The sequence below is a fragment of the Lissotriton helveticus genome, chromosome 10 (genome assembly GCF_964261635.1).
Source record: "Lissotriton helveticus chromosome 10, aLisHel1.1, whole genome shotgun sequence".
NCBI lineage: Eukaryota > Metazoa > Chordata > Amphibia > Caudata > Salamandridae > Lissotriton > Lissotriton helveticus.
The window spans coordinates 748315458-748335441 of record NC_136071.1 but is presented as its reverse complement, the minus strand read 5'-3'; the positions used below and the strand labels follow the sequence as shown (position 1 = coordinate 748335441).

The 19984-nt window shown below is 45.6% G+C and overlaps 1 protein-coding gene across 2 annotated transcripts in view; it reads left to right on the top strand.

Moving 5' to 3' along the window:
• The window catches only part of PITRM1 (pitrilysin metallopeptidase 1), a 434374-nt gene that overhangs the window by 85626 nt on the left and 328764 nt on the right, over positions 1 to 19984 (top strand). For both annotated transcript variants that reach the window (XM_078663309.1, XM_078663308.1), the window contains exons 9-10: positions 4980 to 5068; positions 6665 to 6793. In XM_078663309.1, the coding sequence (XP_078519435.1) occupies positions 4980 to 5068; positions 6665 to 6793 (218 nt within the window). The remainder of the gene's footprint in view (positions 1 to 4979; positions 5069 to 6664; positions 6794 to 19984) is intronic.

The following is a 19984-nucleotide window of genomic DNA, read 5'->3' as shown; positions in this document are numbered from 1 at the left end:
AGCCTAAAGAACAGCGTAAGAGTTTCTGCCCCTACCAACGGCAATACTCTTCACAGCGTTTCCATCGCGGACAAGGACGTCAGGCTGGACAACAGCAGCAGCAGCAGTTTCAGTAGCAGCCTTTTTAGAGATGTCAGAGAGGCAGGGGTAACCAGCACTCCACATCGGGGAACAAGAGCCTCTCTGGTTCTAAGCCCTGAGGGCTTACTTCCCCCCTCTTCTGTTACCCACTCCGGTGGGGGGGAAGCATTCAGAATTACCTGGTAGAGTGGAGAAAAATAACTGGACAATTGGGTGCTGAATATTGTTTGTAATGGATACTGTCTACGTTTCACCAGCCCTCCTCCATCGATTCCACCAGTTCTTTCACAATACCTGTTGCGCGAACTTAAAGTGGAGGCCGATACCCTGTTAAAAACAGGCATTAGCATAGCCAATAGGTCTCGCCTTTGGGACCTTATAAGTGTTTAGTTATCCAGCACAATATCCTTGGTGCAACAACATCAAGTGTTGCATGGCTAACCACTTATAAGGTCCCAAAGGCGAAACCAATTGGCTATGCCAATGCTTGTTATTATGGTCATGCGAGATTGTCAATACTCCACTTCATAGGATCTGACATTTGTTGGGAGTGTGGTCAATGTTCTGTTAGATCTTGTATTTTGAAAAGATTATTTACAGCAAAATGAAAACGCTGGATGCATCTGCACACTGCCACATTTAACTTATTAGACACATTCAGTATTCTTCAATTTTCACTGCTTATTGTGAGGGCTCCTGGAATAATGGGATTAGGCAGACGCACCTTTTGTCCAGGTAAACATGTGTTTGCTGCATCGGCAACTTAATCCATCTGCTGCATTATCTGCAGATGTTAGCAATAAAGTGTTTCTAGCTCAAACTGATCACAAGTTACTAAAAACATGGCGAAGTGTTCACGTGCAGCGGAAGGTCCCGTTGTATAGGTTCACTAGTATTTGGTTGTCAACTAGCATTAATGAAGTTACATTTTTGTCCGACAGCATAACCATCTTTAAAAAGTACAAAATAACGAAGTGATAACAAAAAGTGGTGCATAATTCACCATTTCTTGCTGCATGATTTAGTCAACCATACCTCAATCCGATACTCCACTGTCACATTATTTCGGTAACCCTTCTGATTTAAGTACCTACTTGTCACCCAGGCATTATATTGAATGTGGGGAGTATTCTACTGATCAACTGAAGGGCACTTCCGCAGGGGTGTGGATAGCACGGGCACCTGAAGAGTCAATTCATGCAGCCACCCAAAGGAATAGTATTTAGGGCTTTGGCGCTCCCTCAAAAGGATGAGTGAACATCTGGATATGCACACGTGCATTTTTTCTTCCACATCAAACTTTTTTGTAATCCATGTTTGTTGTTGAGTTTTATTTGGCGGGCTTCAGAATCCTCTGAACTGTGTGCTTATTGAGGATTGGTGGGGTTGTCAAAGTTGGCATATATGTAGCGGAGGGACCTTCAAACTGGGGGGCTGGCCTTAACTGATCCGGGGGGCGGGGCAGGCTGTGGTTAAAAGAAACATCATCCTGATAATAGTGCCTTGGCTAGGATAATCACACCGTGGATACTTTTACATCTTTATTAAGGTATTTCTAGCCAGAATAGTAGGTACCCCACGGTTCTATTCTCATGATCCCAAGAGAGTAACCCTGCAGCTTCTATTAGATGTACTGGTGCTCATGGAGCGTTATTGTATCATCATAGATATACCAAAGAGCACCCCGGCAGAGTCGGAGACTTTACCTGTCCCACATAATTGGTGTAGCCAGGGCAATGATTGACTGACTGCTGTCAGCAGGGTTGAGACAGCGTCTGTATGGTGGGCATGCAAGACTGTAAAAGGTGGATGCAGTTTTGAGGAACACAAACAAAAAATAGTTAAAATGAATCGATCAACACACTCAAAATACACCTACTAAAGAGTACGGGTGGCTTAGTGTTTGTCTTCCACTGAGTTCAGTGGACTAACCGCTTATATCCGTGTCATTTCAAACATCCAAAGGCAGTTCAGTTGGGCATCTGTGCGTTGCTCATTAAGCAGGAACACCTAACTGATTAAGCATAACTGTCTAGAAATCACTAGGTCACAAAGCCCCACTTGCTCATGAGAAAAGCAGAAGCATCTTTAGAGTTTTCACAAACCACTTTCAAGTATTATTGTTAGAGTCCTCCCGTGAGCATACGTTACCATGACTAGCTTCTGACAAGTAAAGTACCGGAGATCAGTTTGTGGGGAAATTGCCATTTGTGAGCTTTGCGATACAACGTATACATATACATAAGGGGACCATAAAAGGTGATTGTGTGCGGGGGAGATACGTGTGTGGTAAACATTTGTTCTGTTTGTTCTACAAGCGCGGGCCAAAAGGAAAGGCACCGCAAATACAAGATTCTTTGGTTTCCGTGCAAAATTGAGCTCACTAATTAGCCACCAACTCTAACTGCCTTATACGATGTGATTGATGCAGAACTATATCTCTGCATGACTCATCTCCACGGGGAGCTCATCAGAAGTACGGCTTTACATATTACTCAGTCTATGTTCCAGTTGTACAAGTTTAGTTAATATGGAAATGAACTGTACCCGATTCTTCTAACCTGAACACCAGATTTCGGCCTGCAAACAATTTTGGTTTTCACACCGCAATGCTTACGTTCACTCTTCGACAACTACTGTCACTTCTACAAAACATAACATAGAAATGTCCACACATATTACTCAAACAATGTTTTGGGGCAGCAGGAGTATGCCGCTTTGCGCAACTCCAAAGGACAGTAAGTCAGCCCTATGTCGGTCTACTAACCATCCCCTTTCTACAGAACTTGAAAAAACCAGCATTGCCCTGCGGCTGTAAAAGGCACACGCCTCGCAGCAGCGGCATCGAAAGTTAAAGTGATCCCAATCAAGGGCGGAAACGTCAGGTGTGTGCGTGTGCATTCCTGCGCGCTGGATCAAAGAAGCCGTGACAGCTGTGCACGTGGAGCGCGCTCTTGTGCGCGTTCTAGCAAGCTGATCGCCGGCAAGTAGCATTTCTCAGAGCCCTACTAAATGTTTCGCCTAGAGCAGCGCATGCGCTGGCTCAGGCGAGACCTAAAAAGGGCGATAGAACTGGTTCCTCCTCCTCAAAGGGGAAAAGGTCTGTACTCCAGGTTCTTTCTTGTACGCAAAAAGGACAGAAACGAATTCAGACCCATTCTCGATTTGCGGCAAGTGAACAAATGGATTCGCAGAGAAAAGTTCTGGATGCTGACCCTGCACCAGATTTACCCTCCGCTACACCAAGGGGACTGGTTGTGCGCCATAGATCTGCAAGACGCGTACTTTCATGTACCCAAGGAATCATCGGAAGTTCCTGCGGTTCCTAGTTGGCACCAATCACTACCAATATACAGTGCTTCCGTTCGGACTGAAGTCTGCGCCTTGGACATTTTCAAAGTGCATGGCGGTGGTTGCAGCGCACCTGTGGAAGAACAAGGTGTTAGTCCATCTGTACCTGGACGACTGGCTGATCAAAGCCTCTACGTTTCAGGAAGTGCAGCTACATTTCAACAGGACGGCCAGGGACGCTGCGGAATGCACTGTGGATCAACTGGTCAAACAGCTTTCTCTACGCTTTTCCAGCCATTCCCTGATCCCGGTAGTGTTGATCAAACTGTCCAGGGCCAGGATGATCCTCATTGCTCCGGAATGGCCTCGGCAGTGATGGTACACTGACCCCTTACACCGGTTTGAAGAAGGTGTTTCCTCCCATTAGGCGTCCTTCGCCTCCGTGGGAGCTTAACGTGGTGCTGTCTAGACTAATGAAGGAGCCTTTTGAGCCTATTCATAAGCCTTCTCTATAGCATCTATCCTGGAAGGCCGTTTTTCTGGTATCTATAACATCGGCTCGCAAGGTGAGTGAGATCCAGGCTCTCTGCTGCCAAGAGCCCTATACTGTATTTCATGCATCTAAGGTTGTGATGAGAACTCGCCCGAAGTTCGTTCCTAAGGTGGTGTCCGATTTCCATGTGAATCAAATGATCACCTTACCCACGTTTTTTCAGCATCCTTCCTCTCCGGCGGAGAGGTCCCTTCATTCCCTTGATGTGAGAAGGGTGTTGAAATTTTACTTGGATAAGACCAAGGAGATTCGTAGATCGGATCAATTATTTGTTATTTATGTATCGGTCCGGACTGGTCTTGCCACCTCTTAACAGTCCATCTCTAGGTGGATTGTGTCCTGTATTCAGCTGTGTTACCAGAAAGCTAAAAAGACTCTAGGGGGTACGCCTACGGCTCACTCTACCAGAGGTAAATCTGCTACTGCAGCTTTATTGCATAATGTCCCCATTGCAGACATCTGTAGGGCTGCCACTTGGAAGTCAGTCCATACCTTTTCTAAACACTACTGCCTGGACTCTGATGCCAGGGCGGATGCTCAGGTTGGGCAGGCTTCGCTGAGAAAAGTATTTGCACAGTAGTGGTTCTGTCTGTTTCTTCCACTGCTGGGTTTGGTTTGTGGGGGATGGGCTTGCCATTCTATTCACATGATTAGGACTACACACCGAGATCCCCTACTACAGAAGGTGTAGTTTCTTACCTGTAACTCCAGTTCTGTAGAAGGGGTATCTCTGTTTATAGTCATAAGCAGGTAGTTTGGGCAGATTTAAGTGGGTGAAGTTATTCATTATCTTCTATAGCTTGTAAGACGATAAACCTGAAACCATCCAATGTTTGTGTCTCCACGTTTGTCTTTAGTGGGTTGACACCAAATCTCAAATACATAATTTTTTGTACATATTAACTATGTACTGTTTTACATTGATATTTTACTGAAGTGCATTAGATAAGATTGCAAAATGTGGCCTTTCATTTACTACCATGTTCATCATTTTGTGGTTTATCCCTTACTTTCAAATATTAATTTTTTTCCGGTCATCTATCATTTTTGCTAGAGAGAGTACCATGTAACCTGTGCTCCAGATACCTTTGCTTCGGACCCAGCAAAGCAAACAACTGTGAGCGTTGGCTTTCTCCTTACTGAGTAAGTGTAGTAAATTCACCTTAACACATTGTGGAGGTGCATGTGCTATTGCTGCATAACTGTTTGTCAACACAAATTATATTTATTGCTTAGCTGGCTAGCAGCAAAACCTATGATTTTCAATCATGCAGTCCCTTGCCGGCCACCATCCCTGCATTCGTAGTCCATCACAAGGGGTCGTAAATGGCAACCTAACTAATTATTATTCATTGAGCAAGTTGTTTTGTGATCCTCTCCAAATGGACATTTTGCAGTGCAGCCTATTAGTACATAAGAAACCTAGTAAAATGACAAGCATGCCGCAAAATTGATACACCATATTTGAAACCTCCTTGTATATACACTAGTCCCTTGCACATGCCATTCACTTAATTATATTTGGCAATATTTTAAAGATGGTGAACTATCTGCAAGTTCTTAATATCCTCAGAGACTTGTGTGTGGGTGTTTATGGCAATATGGATTCATTTCACAGAAATACCCACATTTGAACAATACTTTTTTTTAATTAAATGGTACAATTCTGCCTTTTTTATGCATGTTCTGCGTTTGTGCAGGCACTTTGTGAATGTACACAACCTTGTTTGAATATGGATTTTTGGGTTCCACTCTTGAATATCTGTTCTATTCACACCTAAATTCCACTTCAGAGCAGCAAACCATGTTTGAATGATGCCCATTATGTCTGCCTCTTTTCTTATAAAATAGGTTAGTATCTCTGTGCTATTGCCTTTCACTTTTATCTTCCTATATGTCTCTTCCTTCACTCAATTTCTGTACACTCCCTCATACTCTCCAGTCCTACAACTTCTCTTTGAAATTCTGTTTTCTCCCTACCCTGCTTCATTTCTCACCAGCCTTCACCTCCCTTCCCCCCGGGTAACTGATTTATCATTATCAGCCCCTTTTTTCTTCTCAAAGTCCTTTTGCACATTCCTCTTCATTAGTGTCTATTCACTCATCTCTTTTCTCTCCAGTATGTTCTTCAGCCTCCCCCGCACTTCCTCTGTAACCTACTCATCAGCATTTATGCATCCTTTATCAAGTTCCTGTACCCATTTTGTTGTTCTCTGCTCTGCATACTAACACTTTTTCACTCATCATCACCCTTACTGCTTAGACGAATATGTGCATGTGTGTGTTTCTTTGTGACTATTTTTAACAATATGTAGTTGTGTGCAACTCTTTACATGAGAAAACTGTTAATCATTACATCTTTGAGTGTGGATACGCATTTTCAGTATTCCAGCTACTCAGCATGGAGAAATGCTCAAGTATCTGAGGGATCATCACTTTGGAGTGCCCACCCCCAAATGCTAGTCACAACTCCCGACCTCATTTCTCACTCATACAGGCCCTGAATTTAACTATCTTCTCTTGGGCCAAAGGTTTTATGCTGACCAGTGGCAGGCCTTATGTAAATTTCAGAGAAATGGCCACTACCCGTTTTGTGAAGAGAGTTTATTTATATGCCAAGTAGCTGTCATGGTTTAGGTCACAACTGTTGGTTCAGCATTGAACAGAACTATCATGTACAAAACAGTCTACTAAAAATTCACACACAACGTTCTGTTTTGATATTGTTTCATTTTATAGGCTTACTGATACCTTTGAAGCCTTCACTTTGAGCCTCCTGTCTACGCTAATGGTTTCTGGACCAAATTCTCCTTTCTATAAAGCTTTGATCGAAGCTAATCTCGGCACAGATTTTTCGCCTGATGTTGGGTAAGTGTGAATAGTCAGGCAGTGAAATTTCATAGTTTATGGAAAGAACTTGAGAAGCTGTAACTACTTACATTTATAAGCCCTGTCCTTCCCATTAAACCTCATATTTGTTGTGTTATAGTCTAAAAATGAATTGTTTTGCTTTATAAGTAAATTCTGCTAGGAAGCGCACAGTGTACTATTCACATACTATTTCCCCCCCCCAAAATGGAGCAGTATTCACTCTCATGGTTTCTTCACTGATGTTCCTGAAGAAGTCTGCCTCTGTGCGGGATCCCAGATTATTTAACAAGAGAAAACTATTTATCCTAAATTTAGAACAAGCTACTCCTCTTCTCAAAACAATATGGGCAGACCCTAAACAACTTCCAGCTCGGGAAACCACCTACCTTTCCTTGCAAAAGCCATTGAAAAATACATACAACCCCAGCCCAGCCAACAAACAGAAGACCACAACCTTCTCAACATATTTTGTTTGGTATTTAGAGCAGACTGCAGTTCAGAAACGAATATCTTAAATGTTATAGATGACATGCACAGGATGCTTAACACAAGTAACTTGTGACTGCTAATTCTTTGCTAGGCTTCTTCTTTGCCTTTGACATGGTTGACCACACAACACTAAACACCCTTGAAGCATGGATGGGACTCAAACACCCTGTCCTAAACTGGTTCATCTCCTATCTAGACCGGTGATCACAACTAGTCTAATCCCACTTGAGCATAGTTCTGGTCAACCAAGGTGTCCAACAAGGTTCGTTTTTTTTTTTTTTTTTTTTTTTTCCCATACATTATTCAACCTCTCCATATAATCTCTAACATTGATCCTGAAAGAAGCCAACCTCAATAACCACCTCTACGAAGATGATACGCAAGTATACCTTCCAATCTCACCACCAAATGACATTCTCCACCTGAATAAGACACTAAAGGAAGTTTAAACCACCTAAAATTCAACCACCAAAAGACAGAATTCCTACTAATGTCTCCTCAAACACCACTCTGATTTAAGAATGTGTTGCTCAATGCTCTTGACTGCCAACCAACAGTTGTAGACCACAACACTGGGGATCACACTTGACAAACAATTGAGAATGACTGCACACACAAACAACTCAGTGATACAAGGAGACATAGGGGCGTTAACTAGGTGAAAATGTCGACATGGTACCCATGAGAGCTGTATGATTACAGGGACATGCTCCTAGTTACTAGTCCTATTAATATTCCTCAAACGGCTCCAGCTTCTTCACCAGTACCTATTATACCAGCTCAGACCCTCTGCACATCACACCACCAGGCTCTTCAAACACAAATCCTGATCTAGGAGATGATGACACTTATGATCAGCCACCTCCTAATCCATTGGACGGCTACCACATATACCCACCTGTAGACACAGACCAGGATCTATATCAGGCTAAACCTTGCCCCCTCCTGGTGATAATACTACATATGAGAAGTTAATTACCAGGGCAGCAACATACCTAGAAGAGGATTTCCTATTTGAAACTTTAGGAAACGCATACAGAACATCAAAGTCCTTGACGATGTTAAAGGATATGATGAGGCATGCTGATGATATTTTTAAGGATCCTATTAGAGCATTTATCCAAACACCTAGAGTGGACAAAAAATATAATCCCCCACCATCTTACCCAGTTTTTATTAAGGGCCAGGTGCTTTTGGGTTCTTTAGTGGTCTCTAATGCCCATTATAGGGCACATTCACAAACCTCAGGGGAGGCACCACCTCCAGATAAAGAATCAAAACTAATAGATGCCTCAAGGAAAATAGTAGCTGCTCAATCTGCCAACCAAACGCGCATAGCCAATACACAAGGCCTATTGGCTAGTTTTGATAGGGCACTCTGGGACGAGATGGAAGAACTATTGCAATATCTCACAGAAGAAGAAAAGAAAAAGGGGCAGGAAATAGAGGAATTGGAGATAAGTTTCATTCCTGCACTGTCAGATGTGCGTTAGATGCTGCAGATACTGCAGCTAGAGGAGTCCACACCAGCATTATGTTTAGGAGACATGCATGGCTCAGAATTTCTGGTTTCAAATAAATAAGGAACACCTCTTAGGGCCTCAAGTAGACCAATCACTTGACAAGGTGAAAAAGGATACTGAAGTGGCAAAGTCGATTGGAGCACTTCAGTCTCATTCTACTAGACGTTCCTTTTGTCGCTCCTTTTACAGCGGGGGCTCCAAAACAAATGCCACAGATGCTGGCACATCTTCATATAAAACACAGATGCAATCATTCCCCTCTAGAGGATTCTAGAAGGGTGGATATAGGGGAAACCATTGTAAAGGAAGAGGTCAAGGTACACCAACATGCACCTCTCCATCCACTAACCAGCAGGGACGTGCTGTCACTTCCCCCGATCATTCATCACCTGTTAGGGGGAAGGTTACAACAGTTTCTTCCCATTTAGCAATCAATAACATCAGACAAATGGGTGTTGGACATTATCCAACATAGTTATTGCCTGGAGCTCAAAAGCAACCCTCCCAATATTCCACCTCGTATTCACAAACTGTCTTTTGAACGCCTACATTTGCTCAAACAAGAAGTACAATCTCTTCTAACAAAAGAAGTTATAGAACTTGTACTAATACAACAAAAAGGATCAGAAGTATATTCACTATACTTCCTAATTCCCCAAAAGGATGGTTCATTAAGGCCATTCTTATACTTTCATATGGTCACACGGTACTTCCTCTTTTACAGCAATGCGACTTTTTCAACACTAGACTTAAAGGATGCTTCCTTTCATATACCCATTCACCAAGCATGTTGCAAATATCTCAGATTTGGGATAGGAAAAAATCATTATCAATTAAAGTACTTCCATTTGGAGTAACAACTGCACCCAAAGTGTTCACCAAATGCCTAGCAGTGGTAGCAGCACATCTACGAAGACAGCAAATCCATGTCTTCGCATACCCAGACGATAGGCTCATGAAAGCCAACAGACCCAAACTACCGTAAACTTTCTACTTCAGTTGGGAATTAGTGAATGCACAAAAATCCCATTTACAACTCGCCCAAATACAACCATAGCTCCGAGCCATTCTAAACACTCCAATGGCTCTAGTATATCCTATTACTTCCAGGGTTCACAATTTTCAAACATTGTTACTCCAATTTCAAAACAACCACTACCTACCAGTCAGAACTTTCATGCAGTTACTGGAGATGATGGCATCATGCATTGCCATAGTGCCTCATGCGAGACTAAACATGCGTCCTCTACAAGAATGCTTACCACGTCAGTGGAATTAAACAGGGTCAGCTAACAGATCTTGTGTTGGTAGACAGCTGCAGTCCTCTCTCTCTGCAGTGGTGGAACACACAAAATGTATCAAAAGTGTAGCCCTTTATCGACCTTATTCCACAAGTCTTGCTCACAAGACTCCTCTCTCACAGGGTTGGGAGCACATTTATAACATTTAACAGTTCAGGGTCTTTGGAATACCATTCAACAGAACCATCACATCAACTACCTAGAACTGCAAACAGTTCAGCTAGCATTACAAGTATTTCTACCTCATCTGATAAGAAAAGTTGTCCTAGTCCAAGAAGACAATATGGCAACAATGCACTTTGTAGAAAAACGGGTGGGGAGGGGGGAACTCTCTAGCGCTGTCACGCCTCTCTCAGACCATTTGGCGTTGGGCAATCCATCACAAAATCCAACTATTGGCGGAACACCTTCCAGGGACAGACAACCACTTTGCCGACCTCCTTAGCAGATTTAGGCAACACGTACACGAATGGGAACGTCGCCCACAAGTTCTTCAAAAATGGGGATTTCCACAAGTGGACCTCTTTGCCATAGCATAGAACTCAAAATGTCCAGACTTCGCCTCCTGGTTCTCACACCCCCTATCCAAAGGCAATGCCCTATGGATCAACTGGTCAGGGATATTAGCTTACGCTTTTCTGCCTCTCCCTCTCCTTCCATTTCTGGTTAGGAAACTCAGGCAGACATCTCTCACACTGATTCTGGTGGGTCCCACATGGGCACGCCAACCATGGTTCACCACACTATTTAAAACAGAACTATGGAAAAATCAGATATCCAAACCCCAAGGAACTTAACCTAGCGATTTGGCTCCTGAAGTCAGAGTTTGGATACTTAAACCTACCACCAGATTGTATGACAATTCTTAAAGAAGCAAGAATACCCACCATTAGGGCATGTTATGCAGCAAAGTGTAAAACATTTGTGTTATATATTGTAATAACACAATTGATCTGCTAGATGCATCTATACAAAATAGTATTTATCTTTTGCATCTACAGCGAGTTGGCTTGGCTTACACATCCATTCACCTACATCTTGCAGCAGTAGCTGCGTTTCTTCGAAAGAGACATTTATCTTTATTCAAAGTTCCAGTAATTAAAGCCTTAATGGAAGGCCTTAAAAGAATAATACCACAGAGGGTTCCACGTGCACTAGTCTGGAACCTTACCATTGTTCTCACAAGGCTTATGGGCTACCATTTGAACCTTTGCACAATTGTTCATTAAAATTTCTTTCATGGCAAGTTGCCTTTCTAATTGCTATCAGATCACTAAAGTCTGTTCGTGAGCTACAGGCATTAACCTTAGAAGAACCTTTCTTTCAACTTCATAGACCGAGTGGTTCTTCGTACAAAACCAAAATTCCTTCCAAAAGTGGTCTCTGCTCTTTATATTAACTAATCAGCTGTTACCTGTGTTCTTCTCTCAACCCGATTCAGTAGCAGAAAGAGATCTACATATATTTGATGTCAAAAGAGCATTCTTACATAATATTGAAAGGACAAAAGTTTTTCACATAACAACTTTTTGTTACCTTTGCACCACCTCATAGAGGAAATCCTATCTCTAACTGCTAGATTCATCAAAGACCCGTTTTGCGAGTCTTTAATAGCGATTCATAAGGAATCGCTATTAAGGACTTGCAAAACGGGATTCATGTAGGAATTGCAAAAAATATTGCGATTCCTACATGTTCCTTATTTGCGATTAGCAAATTGCTAATCGCAAATAAGGAATAACTCCCCATGCATTCCTATGGGCCTACAGGCCCATTGGAATGAATGGGGAGTTATTCCTTATTTGCGATTAGCAATTTGCTAATCGCAAATAAGGATGCGATTTCAAGGGTGCAGGGGTGTCCAAAGGACATCCTGTAGCACCCCTGAAATGTGAATTTACACTGATGTTGTGCACACACATGTCCAAAGGACGTGTGTGTGTAACATGCAACTAAAATGCATTTAAATGCATTTTTCTAAGTTTTCGCTATTTACCACGAGGTTTGACTTCGTGGTAAATAGCGGTCCTAAATTGCGAATTCGCAATTTTTAAATGTTTCATGAATAGCATTTAAGGAATCTCTAATAGAGATTCCTTAAATGCTAATCCTCGCAAATTTGCGAATTCTTTATTAGCGATTTTTGCATTTGGGATGATAAATCCCAAATGCAAAAATTGCACTCGCAGAGAGCCAGATTCTCAGAATCTGGCCCTTTTGCGAGCGCATTTCGCTTGATGAATCTGGCTGTAAATCCAGTATTTCTAGGTGAAATGTTAAATGTATTGAGACTTGCTATGTTAAAGCTAAAAAAAACTTGAACCATCATTCAATCAGAGCATTTGTAGAGTGCACTACTCACCCATGAGGGTCTCAGGGCGCTAAGGGGGGGGTGCTGTTACTGCTCGAACAGCCAGGTCTTGAGAGGTCTCCTGAAGGTCAGCAGGTCCTGGGTCTGTCGCAGGTGGATGGGGAGGGTGTTCGATGTCTTGGCGGCGAGGTATGATCCGCCACCGGATGGTCATACGGTAAATGCGTGGAACGGTGGCGAGGGCATGGTCAGCGGAGCAAAGCTGGTTGTTCGGACTGAAGAAGGTGATTAGTCTGAGGTATGCTGGTCGGGCGTTGTGGAGTGCTTTGTGTGCGTGGGTGAGGAGCTTGAAGGTGATCCTCTTGTTGACGGGGAGCCAGTGCAGGTTTCTCAGGTGGGCAGTGATGTGGCTGCGGCGGGGAATGTCGAGGATGAGGTGTGCGGAGGTGTTCGGTATGCGTTGAAGTCTTTTCTGGAGTTTGGCTGTGGTTCCCGCTTAGACGGTGTTGCCATAGTCCAGCCTGGGTGACCTTTTTTCTGGTTCCGGGTGGGATCCATCTGTAAATCTTGCGAAGCATGCAGAGGGAGTTGAAGCAGGAGGAGACGGCATTGACTTGCTGGGTCATTGATAGTGATGAGTCCACGATAAACCCCAGGTAGCGTGCGTGGTCAGTGGGTGTGGGTGTTGGTGCAGCTCCCAGCGTGGCCGGCCACCAGGGTCGTCCCAGGCAGAGGGGGTGGAGCCGAGGATGAGGACCTCTGTCTTGTCTGAGTTCAGCTTCAGGCGACTGTTCTTCATCCATTCGGCGACAGCCTTCGTTCCTTTGTGGAGGATGGTTTTGGCAGGGACAGGGTCCTTTGTGAGGGAGAGGATCAGCTGGGTGTTGTCGGCATATGAGACGTTGTTGAGGTCGTGCGATCGGACGATGTTGGCGAGCGGTGCCATGTAGACGTAAAAAAGGGTCAGGCTGAGGGATGAGACTTTTGGTACGCCGCAGGTGATCTTGGTGGCTTCGGATGGAATGGAGGGAGACAGACTCTCTGGGTTTTTCCGGTGAGGATGGAGGTGATCCAGACCAGGGCTTTTTCGTGGATCCCTGCGTCATGGAGGCATGTGCGTAGGGTGTGGTGGCAGACTGTGTTAATAGCGACCGAGAGGTCCAGGCGGATAAGGGCACCGGTTTGCCATTGTCCAGCAGGATCCTGATGAGGGTCGTGGCAATGAGGGTGGTTTCGGTGCTCTGGTTGCTGCGGAATCCTTATTGGGACGGGTCCAGGGTTGTGTTCTCCTCGTGGAAGCGGGTCAGTTGCCTGTTGACCATCTTCTTGATGACTTTCGCTGGGAACGAGAGGAAGAAGGAAGATGGGCCTGAAGTTCTTGAGGTCCTCTGGGTCCGCCTTGGGTTTCTTTAGTAGGGCGTTTATCTCGGCGTGTTTCCAGCTCTCTGGGAAGGTGGCTGTCTCGAAGAAGCTGTTGAGGATCTTCTGGAGTTTGGGTGCGATGATGGAGCTCGCTTTGTTTAAGATGTGGTGAGTGCAGGGGTCGGATGGTGAACTGAAGCGGATGGTGTTCATGATTTTGATGGTGTTGTCGTCATTGACGTGGTTCCAGGAGAGCAGGAGGCTGGTGTGGCTGGGGTGCATTGAGTCTGAGGTGTCGGCGGCTGTCGGGGGTGTTGGGGGGTTCTGGGTGTTTGAAGCTTTCGTGGATGTCTCCGATCTTGCGGTGAAAGAATTTGGCTAGGGAGTCGCAGAGGTCTTGCGACGGCGTGATGTCATAGGAGCTGGGGTCGGAGAGTTCCTTCACGATGTTGAAGAGCCCTTTGCTGTTGTGCGCGCTGTTAATGCGTTCCTTGAAGGTAGTCCTTTTGGCGGTTCAAATGAGTTGGTGGTGCTTGCGGCTGGAGTTCTTGAGGGCTGCATGGTTGTCTGGTGTCTGTTCGTGGCTCCACTTCTTCTTGAGTCCTCGGCAGGTTCTCTTGGATGCCTGGAGGCCGGTGATGAACCAGATGGCCCTTCTGTCTGTGCGTCTGTTTGAGGGTTTCATGATCGGGGCAAGAGTATTTGCGCAGTCGATCCATTGCTGAGGTTGCGGGCGGCTGTGTCCGTGTTGGTGGGGTCGGTTGGTGGGTCTCGGGCGAGGGTGGTGATTAATTGGCTTTTGGTGACCTTGTTCCTGCTGCAGTGGGGGATTCGTTGCAGGTGGTTGTGCATGGTGTGTTACTCAAAGGAGAAGTGGATGCAGTGGTTGTCGGTCCAATGGAGTTCGGTGGTGTGGCTGACGGTGACGTGGTTGCTGGTGGAAAAGATGGGGTCGAGCGAGTATCCGGCGGCGTGGGTGAGTGTCGTGACAAGCTGTTTGAGTCCGAGGTTGGAGAGCAGGGTGGTGGAGTTGCTGTTGGCGTTCTCAAGGTGGAAGTTCAGGTCTCTGAGGAGTATGTAGTCTGTGGATGCAAGGGCATGCGTTCTGCCGACGTTGGTGATCTAGTCTCTGAACTCTGGCCAGGGTCTGGGGGATGGGGGGGGTGTAGACGAGAGTTCCTTGGATGGTGGGGTTGGGATCGATGTGGATCTGGAAGTGCAGCTGTTCGGCTGCGCTGAGGGTGTCTTCCGTGCTGGTTGAAATTTTGAGGGTATTCCTGTGGACGATGGTGATTCCTCCTCCTGGTCTGTTGGTGCGGTCCCTGCGGGTGATCTTGTAGCCCTCCGGGATGGCAATGGCAATGTCGTGCACCAAGGAGGGGTTCATCCAGGTCTCTGTCAGTAAGGCGACATCTGAGGAGAATGAGTCGAGTAGGTCCCAGAGTTTGATGGCTTGCTTGTGGATGGAGTGGGTGTTGAGTAGTATGCATCTGAGATTGATTGATTGTGATTGATTGATTGTGGGTTTCTAAAGCGCTAGAATCGACTCCCGAAGGAGTATCTCTGCGCTGTAGACCGCTGGGGAACCCGTCCTGGCTTTCCCTGTGAGATGGTCCCTACTGGGTATCTCCAAGGTGAAACCAGGCATCCCCGGCGTATGTGGGGGGGCCGTTGTGGAAATGAGGCAAGCTAATGCCCAGAGTTGCCGAGTGTGATCCCTGGTTAGAGTAGGCACCGAGTCGAGAATTATCGAGTCCGCTGACCCTGGTCCTCGACCCTGCCGCGTCGGAAATAGAACCCTGGTCCCGGGCTGTCCTCTGCTTCTGGGTCTGCCGCCTCTAACCAGTGAGCCACACCACTCCAGAGATGGTTGCGACCTGTCCTGGTGAGAGGGGCAGGCCGTGCAGGTGCTTGGTGGCTGGTGAAGCTGCAGCTCTCGCAGGAGAAGGGTCCATGGGTGAGCTTCGGGTGGCCTAGAAGGAGGTGGATGATCGGCTGGCGTTGAATTTGTGGAGAATGTTGGCGTCGTAGCCCTCGCAGAGGCCAGGGGTCTGGCAATGGGCGCAGTCCAGGCTAGGACGGGCTTGCCTTAAGCGTGCCTTTGGCGCGCCCACACAGTGGCTGCCGTTAAGAAGGGGAGGGAGGAGCAGCTGGGAGGCGGGTGCGGGGACGAATGGGCGAGTGAGGGGGCGGGGACACAGCGGTAGGAAGGGAAAGCGGCAAGAATGCCAAAATGCCAAGAGGGCTATAGAGAAAAAAGAGCCGAAAAAGGCAGATAGAGTAGAAAAAACAGCAGACAAGCAGCAATAGGCAATTAGGGAAAAACAAAGAGAGCAGGCACAGGATACGGATGGCTCAAACTTGCGGCAGCAGCGAGAGTGGGAACACTGGCACAGTCAGGTGGCGCTGCCTGGACTGCCTGGAAACAGGGTCAAGGGTTGCTCCCTTCACCGCGCAGCGTCTGCCATTAAGAAGGGGAGGAGGGAGGGATGAGGAGGCTGGTGCGGGGACGAATGAGCGAGTGACGGGGGCGGGGCCGCAGGGGACGCAGCGGCGGGAAGGGAAGTGGCAAGAAGGCCAAAATGCATAGATGGGGTATAGAGAAAAAAGAGCCGAAAAAGGCAGAGAGAGTAGAAAAAATGCAGACAGGCAGCAATAGGCAATTAGGGAAAAACAAGAGAGCAGGCACAGGATACTGACTGCTCGAACTCGCAGCAGCGAGAGCGGAAACAGTGTCAGGTGGAGCTGTGCGGCGTGGGTGGCACCTGCCTAGAAACAGGGTCAAGGGTTGCTCCCTTCTTCCTATACCTTCTAAAGCATATTCTACTTGCAAAATAGGAGCAACTATGGCCTTTTTAGGTAACATTCCCATAGCTGACATATGTTTGGCAGCTACATGGTCTACACCACACACATTTACATAACAATATTGTGTGGATGTATTAGCACGTCAACAAGCTAATGTAGGGCAAGCAGTGCTAAAAACACTTTTTCAAACAACTGCAACACCCACTGGTTAGCCACCGCTTTGGGAAAATACTGCTCTGCAAAGCATGTCTATCTACAGCGCACATGCCTTGTTGCAGTTCTTATTATTCACGTTACATACGCATGGACATCTCTATACTACACTTACTTACTCCATTCTCACCCTCTTGTGGGAAAACAATCTAACCATGGAGTTGATGGCCATGCGCATTATCACCGAAAGGAGTCCTCCTCTTACCTCCTGACTGGAAAATACTACTTTGAAGAAAAACAACTTGCACACATCTGGACTCAACTTTAGATGGTAGGAGTATGCAAAGCATGTGAATCTGCAGCCGTATTTGCCAAGAACAGATGCTTTCAGGGTAAGTAACATAATCTTTATTGTACAGGTCCCATATTGAAAGAGCTCCCTAGAATATGGTTCAGCCCACCCCGGTTTATAGGGACGGGGGTGAGACCAGATAATGAAGCATGCCACTATTAAAGTGGGTGAGGTTATAGAAAAAACAAAAAAAAAACACTAAGCGGGGTAACGTGTTTTCCATTACATTGGCAGGCAGGTTTTTGTCAGGATGGGAAAATTAAAGCGCTCCAATTTGGACAGGAACAGTTTTATAATCAATACAAAATAATTAATAGGCCAGGATCTATTAGTATTGAAATGAGATTAACTGCCCACAATAAATGGTTTAGCTCAGGGACAGCAGGAAAGACCCATGTCAATTCATAAGATGTACATGTAAGAGCAAAACCCAATGACAACAATCGGTTTTATGACCTCGCATATGGACTGCGTATTGCTCACGCTCCAACGGGATCAGCACGCATTAGATCACGCCCAGTTAAGATTGGTTACAGGTTCAGTCGCTGAGGGTAATGGCAATGTGAGGTACAGTCGAGTACACAGACTTATTTATGGGAGTGCAGGGCTAGGGCTAGTTGTAATGTTGGTAGTTGTCAGTAATCTTACGACAACTATCACCCTAAAATAATGTTTTATGTTACAAAAGCGTGTTCACGTGCGTTCCGAGTAACATTAACGATAACTAATCTTTCTATGAGCGGTATTAATAAAAGACATTCTATCGGACTCGTGTTCAAGGATATCTACTATGCTTGAGAAACTAGATTCATGCAACTTGATGCTATGCTAGCCTGCAACGTTTCCAGTAGTTGATAAGCCCTAAACAACGTAATTAGTAAATACTCACGTCTGTCCTCAGTGTTTTGATGTTTTTGCCACCTTTCCCAATTACTGCCCCGGCATTCTAAATTTAAATACAGTTCACGAGTAAAACAAAACTAGCAGAATAGGTTCAATAAAAGTACGATCAGCCGCCATTTCTATTCCTAATATACCTTACTTTAGAGCAGAATGCGCAATTCTACCATCTTGTCTGTATTTCTGGATCTTTTGAATGCCTTTTCTTCCTCCATGTCCTCTGCTGGGCGCTTTCCTATATAATAGTGAATTTTCTCGTTAATGTCTGCTACTATTCTTTGACGGCTTCTAAACCTTCCGGGTAAGAACAGTCGCTACACATGCAACCCTTTTATTACACTGTAGCATAAATCACATTACCGTTGGTTTCTGTGTTGGAGAATTCAACTTCTTGTACAGTCTCCATTTTCTTGAGCACCTTCTGGATGTAAACTTAGCCTGTTGTAGCAAAACGTCCGGTTTAGAGATTAAAAAACAGCCTAAAGGAATTGTGCATGCTCTACAAGCGAAGTACTGCACCTCCACATGTAGAAAGGCACTTTTAAAGCACCACATCGGAACACCCAAGCAGACATACAATGCACCCATCAGACAGCCTCTTCATACAATGTCTTACGCCATTACATGGCGCCATTTTGTCTTCGTGCAGACGGCAATAATGGCGACTTCAGTAACCACGACAGTACGCTACAATGAGTGCCTCGTGCGAAGTGCTACAACCCGTAGTATTTGCTGTATCCAGTACGGATATCTTCGTTAACACCAGTAGCGAGGTCCGATGAATTACATGGGTGGTCTCAAGGCAAGGTTAGTAACGGCTGTAGGCCGCCATTACCGTGCTGCAGTTTACACATGGCCTCCGACGCCATCTTGCGTTACACGCACTGCACCAGCGCCTCCTGCGATCTGCCCGGCAACACAGGCCTCAAACCGTGCGCAGAGACAACAAAAAATACTCTACCAAGGAAGCCAGAATTGTCGACTAGTGTACTGCCCTAAGCTCACCCACGTCTTGAGAAAAAAAAATAGTAATACGTTAAAAGCATTATATACACCCGCTGTACACCAGCGAAGCAATAGCCATCAAACAGAACAAATGCGGAGCCGAATCCTTTATAAGTCTGAAATGTACTAATAACACCGTATCGTCCACCAGCATACACGCCGACTACGGCTCACTCAAACACCAGTAATGAAAAACCACCAGTAATGAAGAAAAAAGCCTTCATGGTCTTGCCAAAGTCTAAAGCATTCGGAGTAAAATAATTTAAAGTACAGCTTCTTCCTCTTTCATAGCAGCGCCGAACCATTACCAAAAAGACGGTAGCTCCCTCTTACCTCACGCACTCGCTTAGGCCCACACGCTCTCAACACAGACTGAAGTAGAGAGGAAATGCGACTGCCACTCAGGAGAGGTGCCTCCACACGTCCACGTTTCTCCGAGGCGAGGCAGAAATGCCTCGGAGAAAGCATAGTCTTTTTCAGATTCGGGGGCGTGGTTTACTTCTCCTCTTCCCATTGGCTGGAAGGTAAAATTCCAGCCAATGGGAAGAGGAGAGAAAGTAAATAGAAAGAAGCTTAAAAAAATGCCCCCGAATCCGAAAAAGACGTGGCTTGAACCGAGTGATGCCCCTCTCCTCCAACGGATGGCCTCCGTTTAGGAAGCCAGCCAATTGAGAAGAGGGGCAGGTTCAAGCCCCCTTACTAAAAAAAACATTAAATCTTCGGAGCTCCGCCCACACTGCTTACTTACAGCAGTGCGACGAGTCCTCGACCTAAAAAACCTGACCAGATCAGGAAGAAGCAATACACTCCGGAGCACATAGTCGCTGCTTCTGAAACCACCAACATTTTAAAAAGAAAAATCTTATGCACTCTTATTCACAGAAAGCTTAGAGACTGCAACTCCATCCCGCTGGAAATTCGTGCAAACCCATCAGAAGCTAAGATGCGCGTAAAAGCCTTACTACTACAAAGACTCCTTGAACA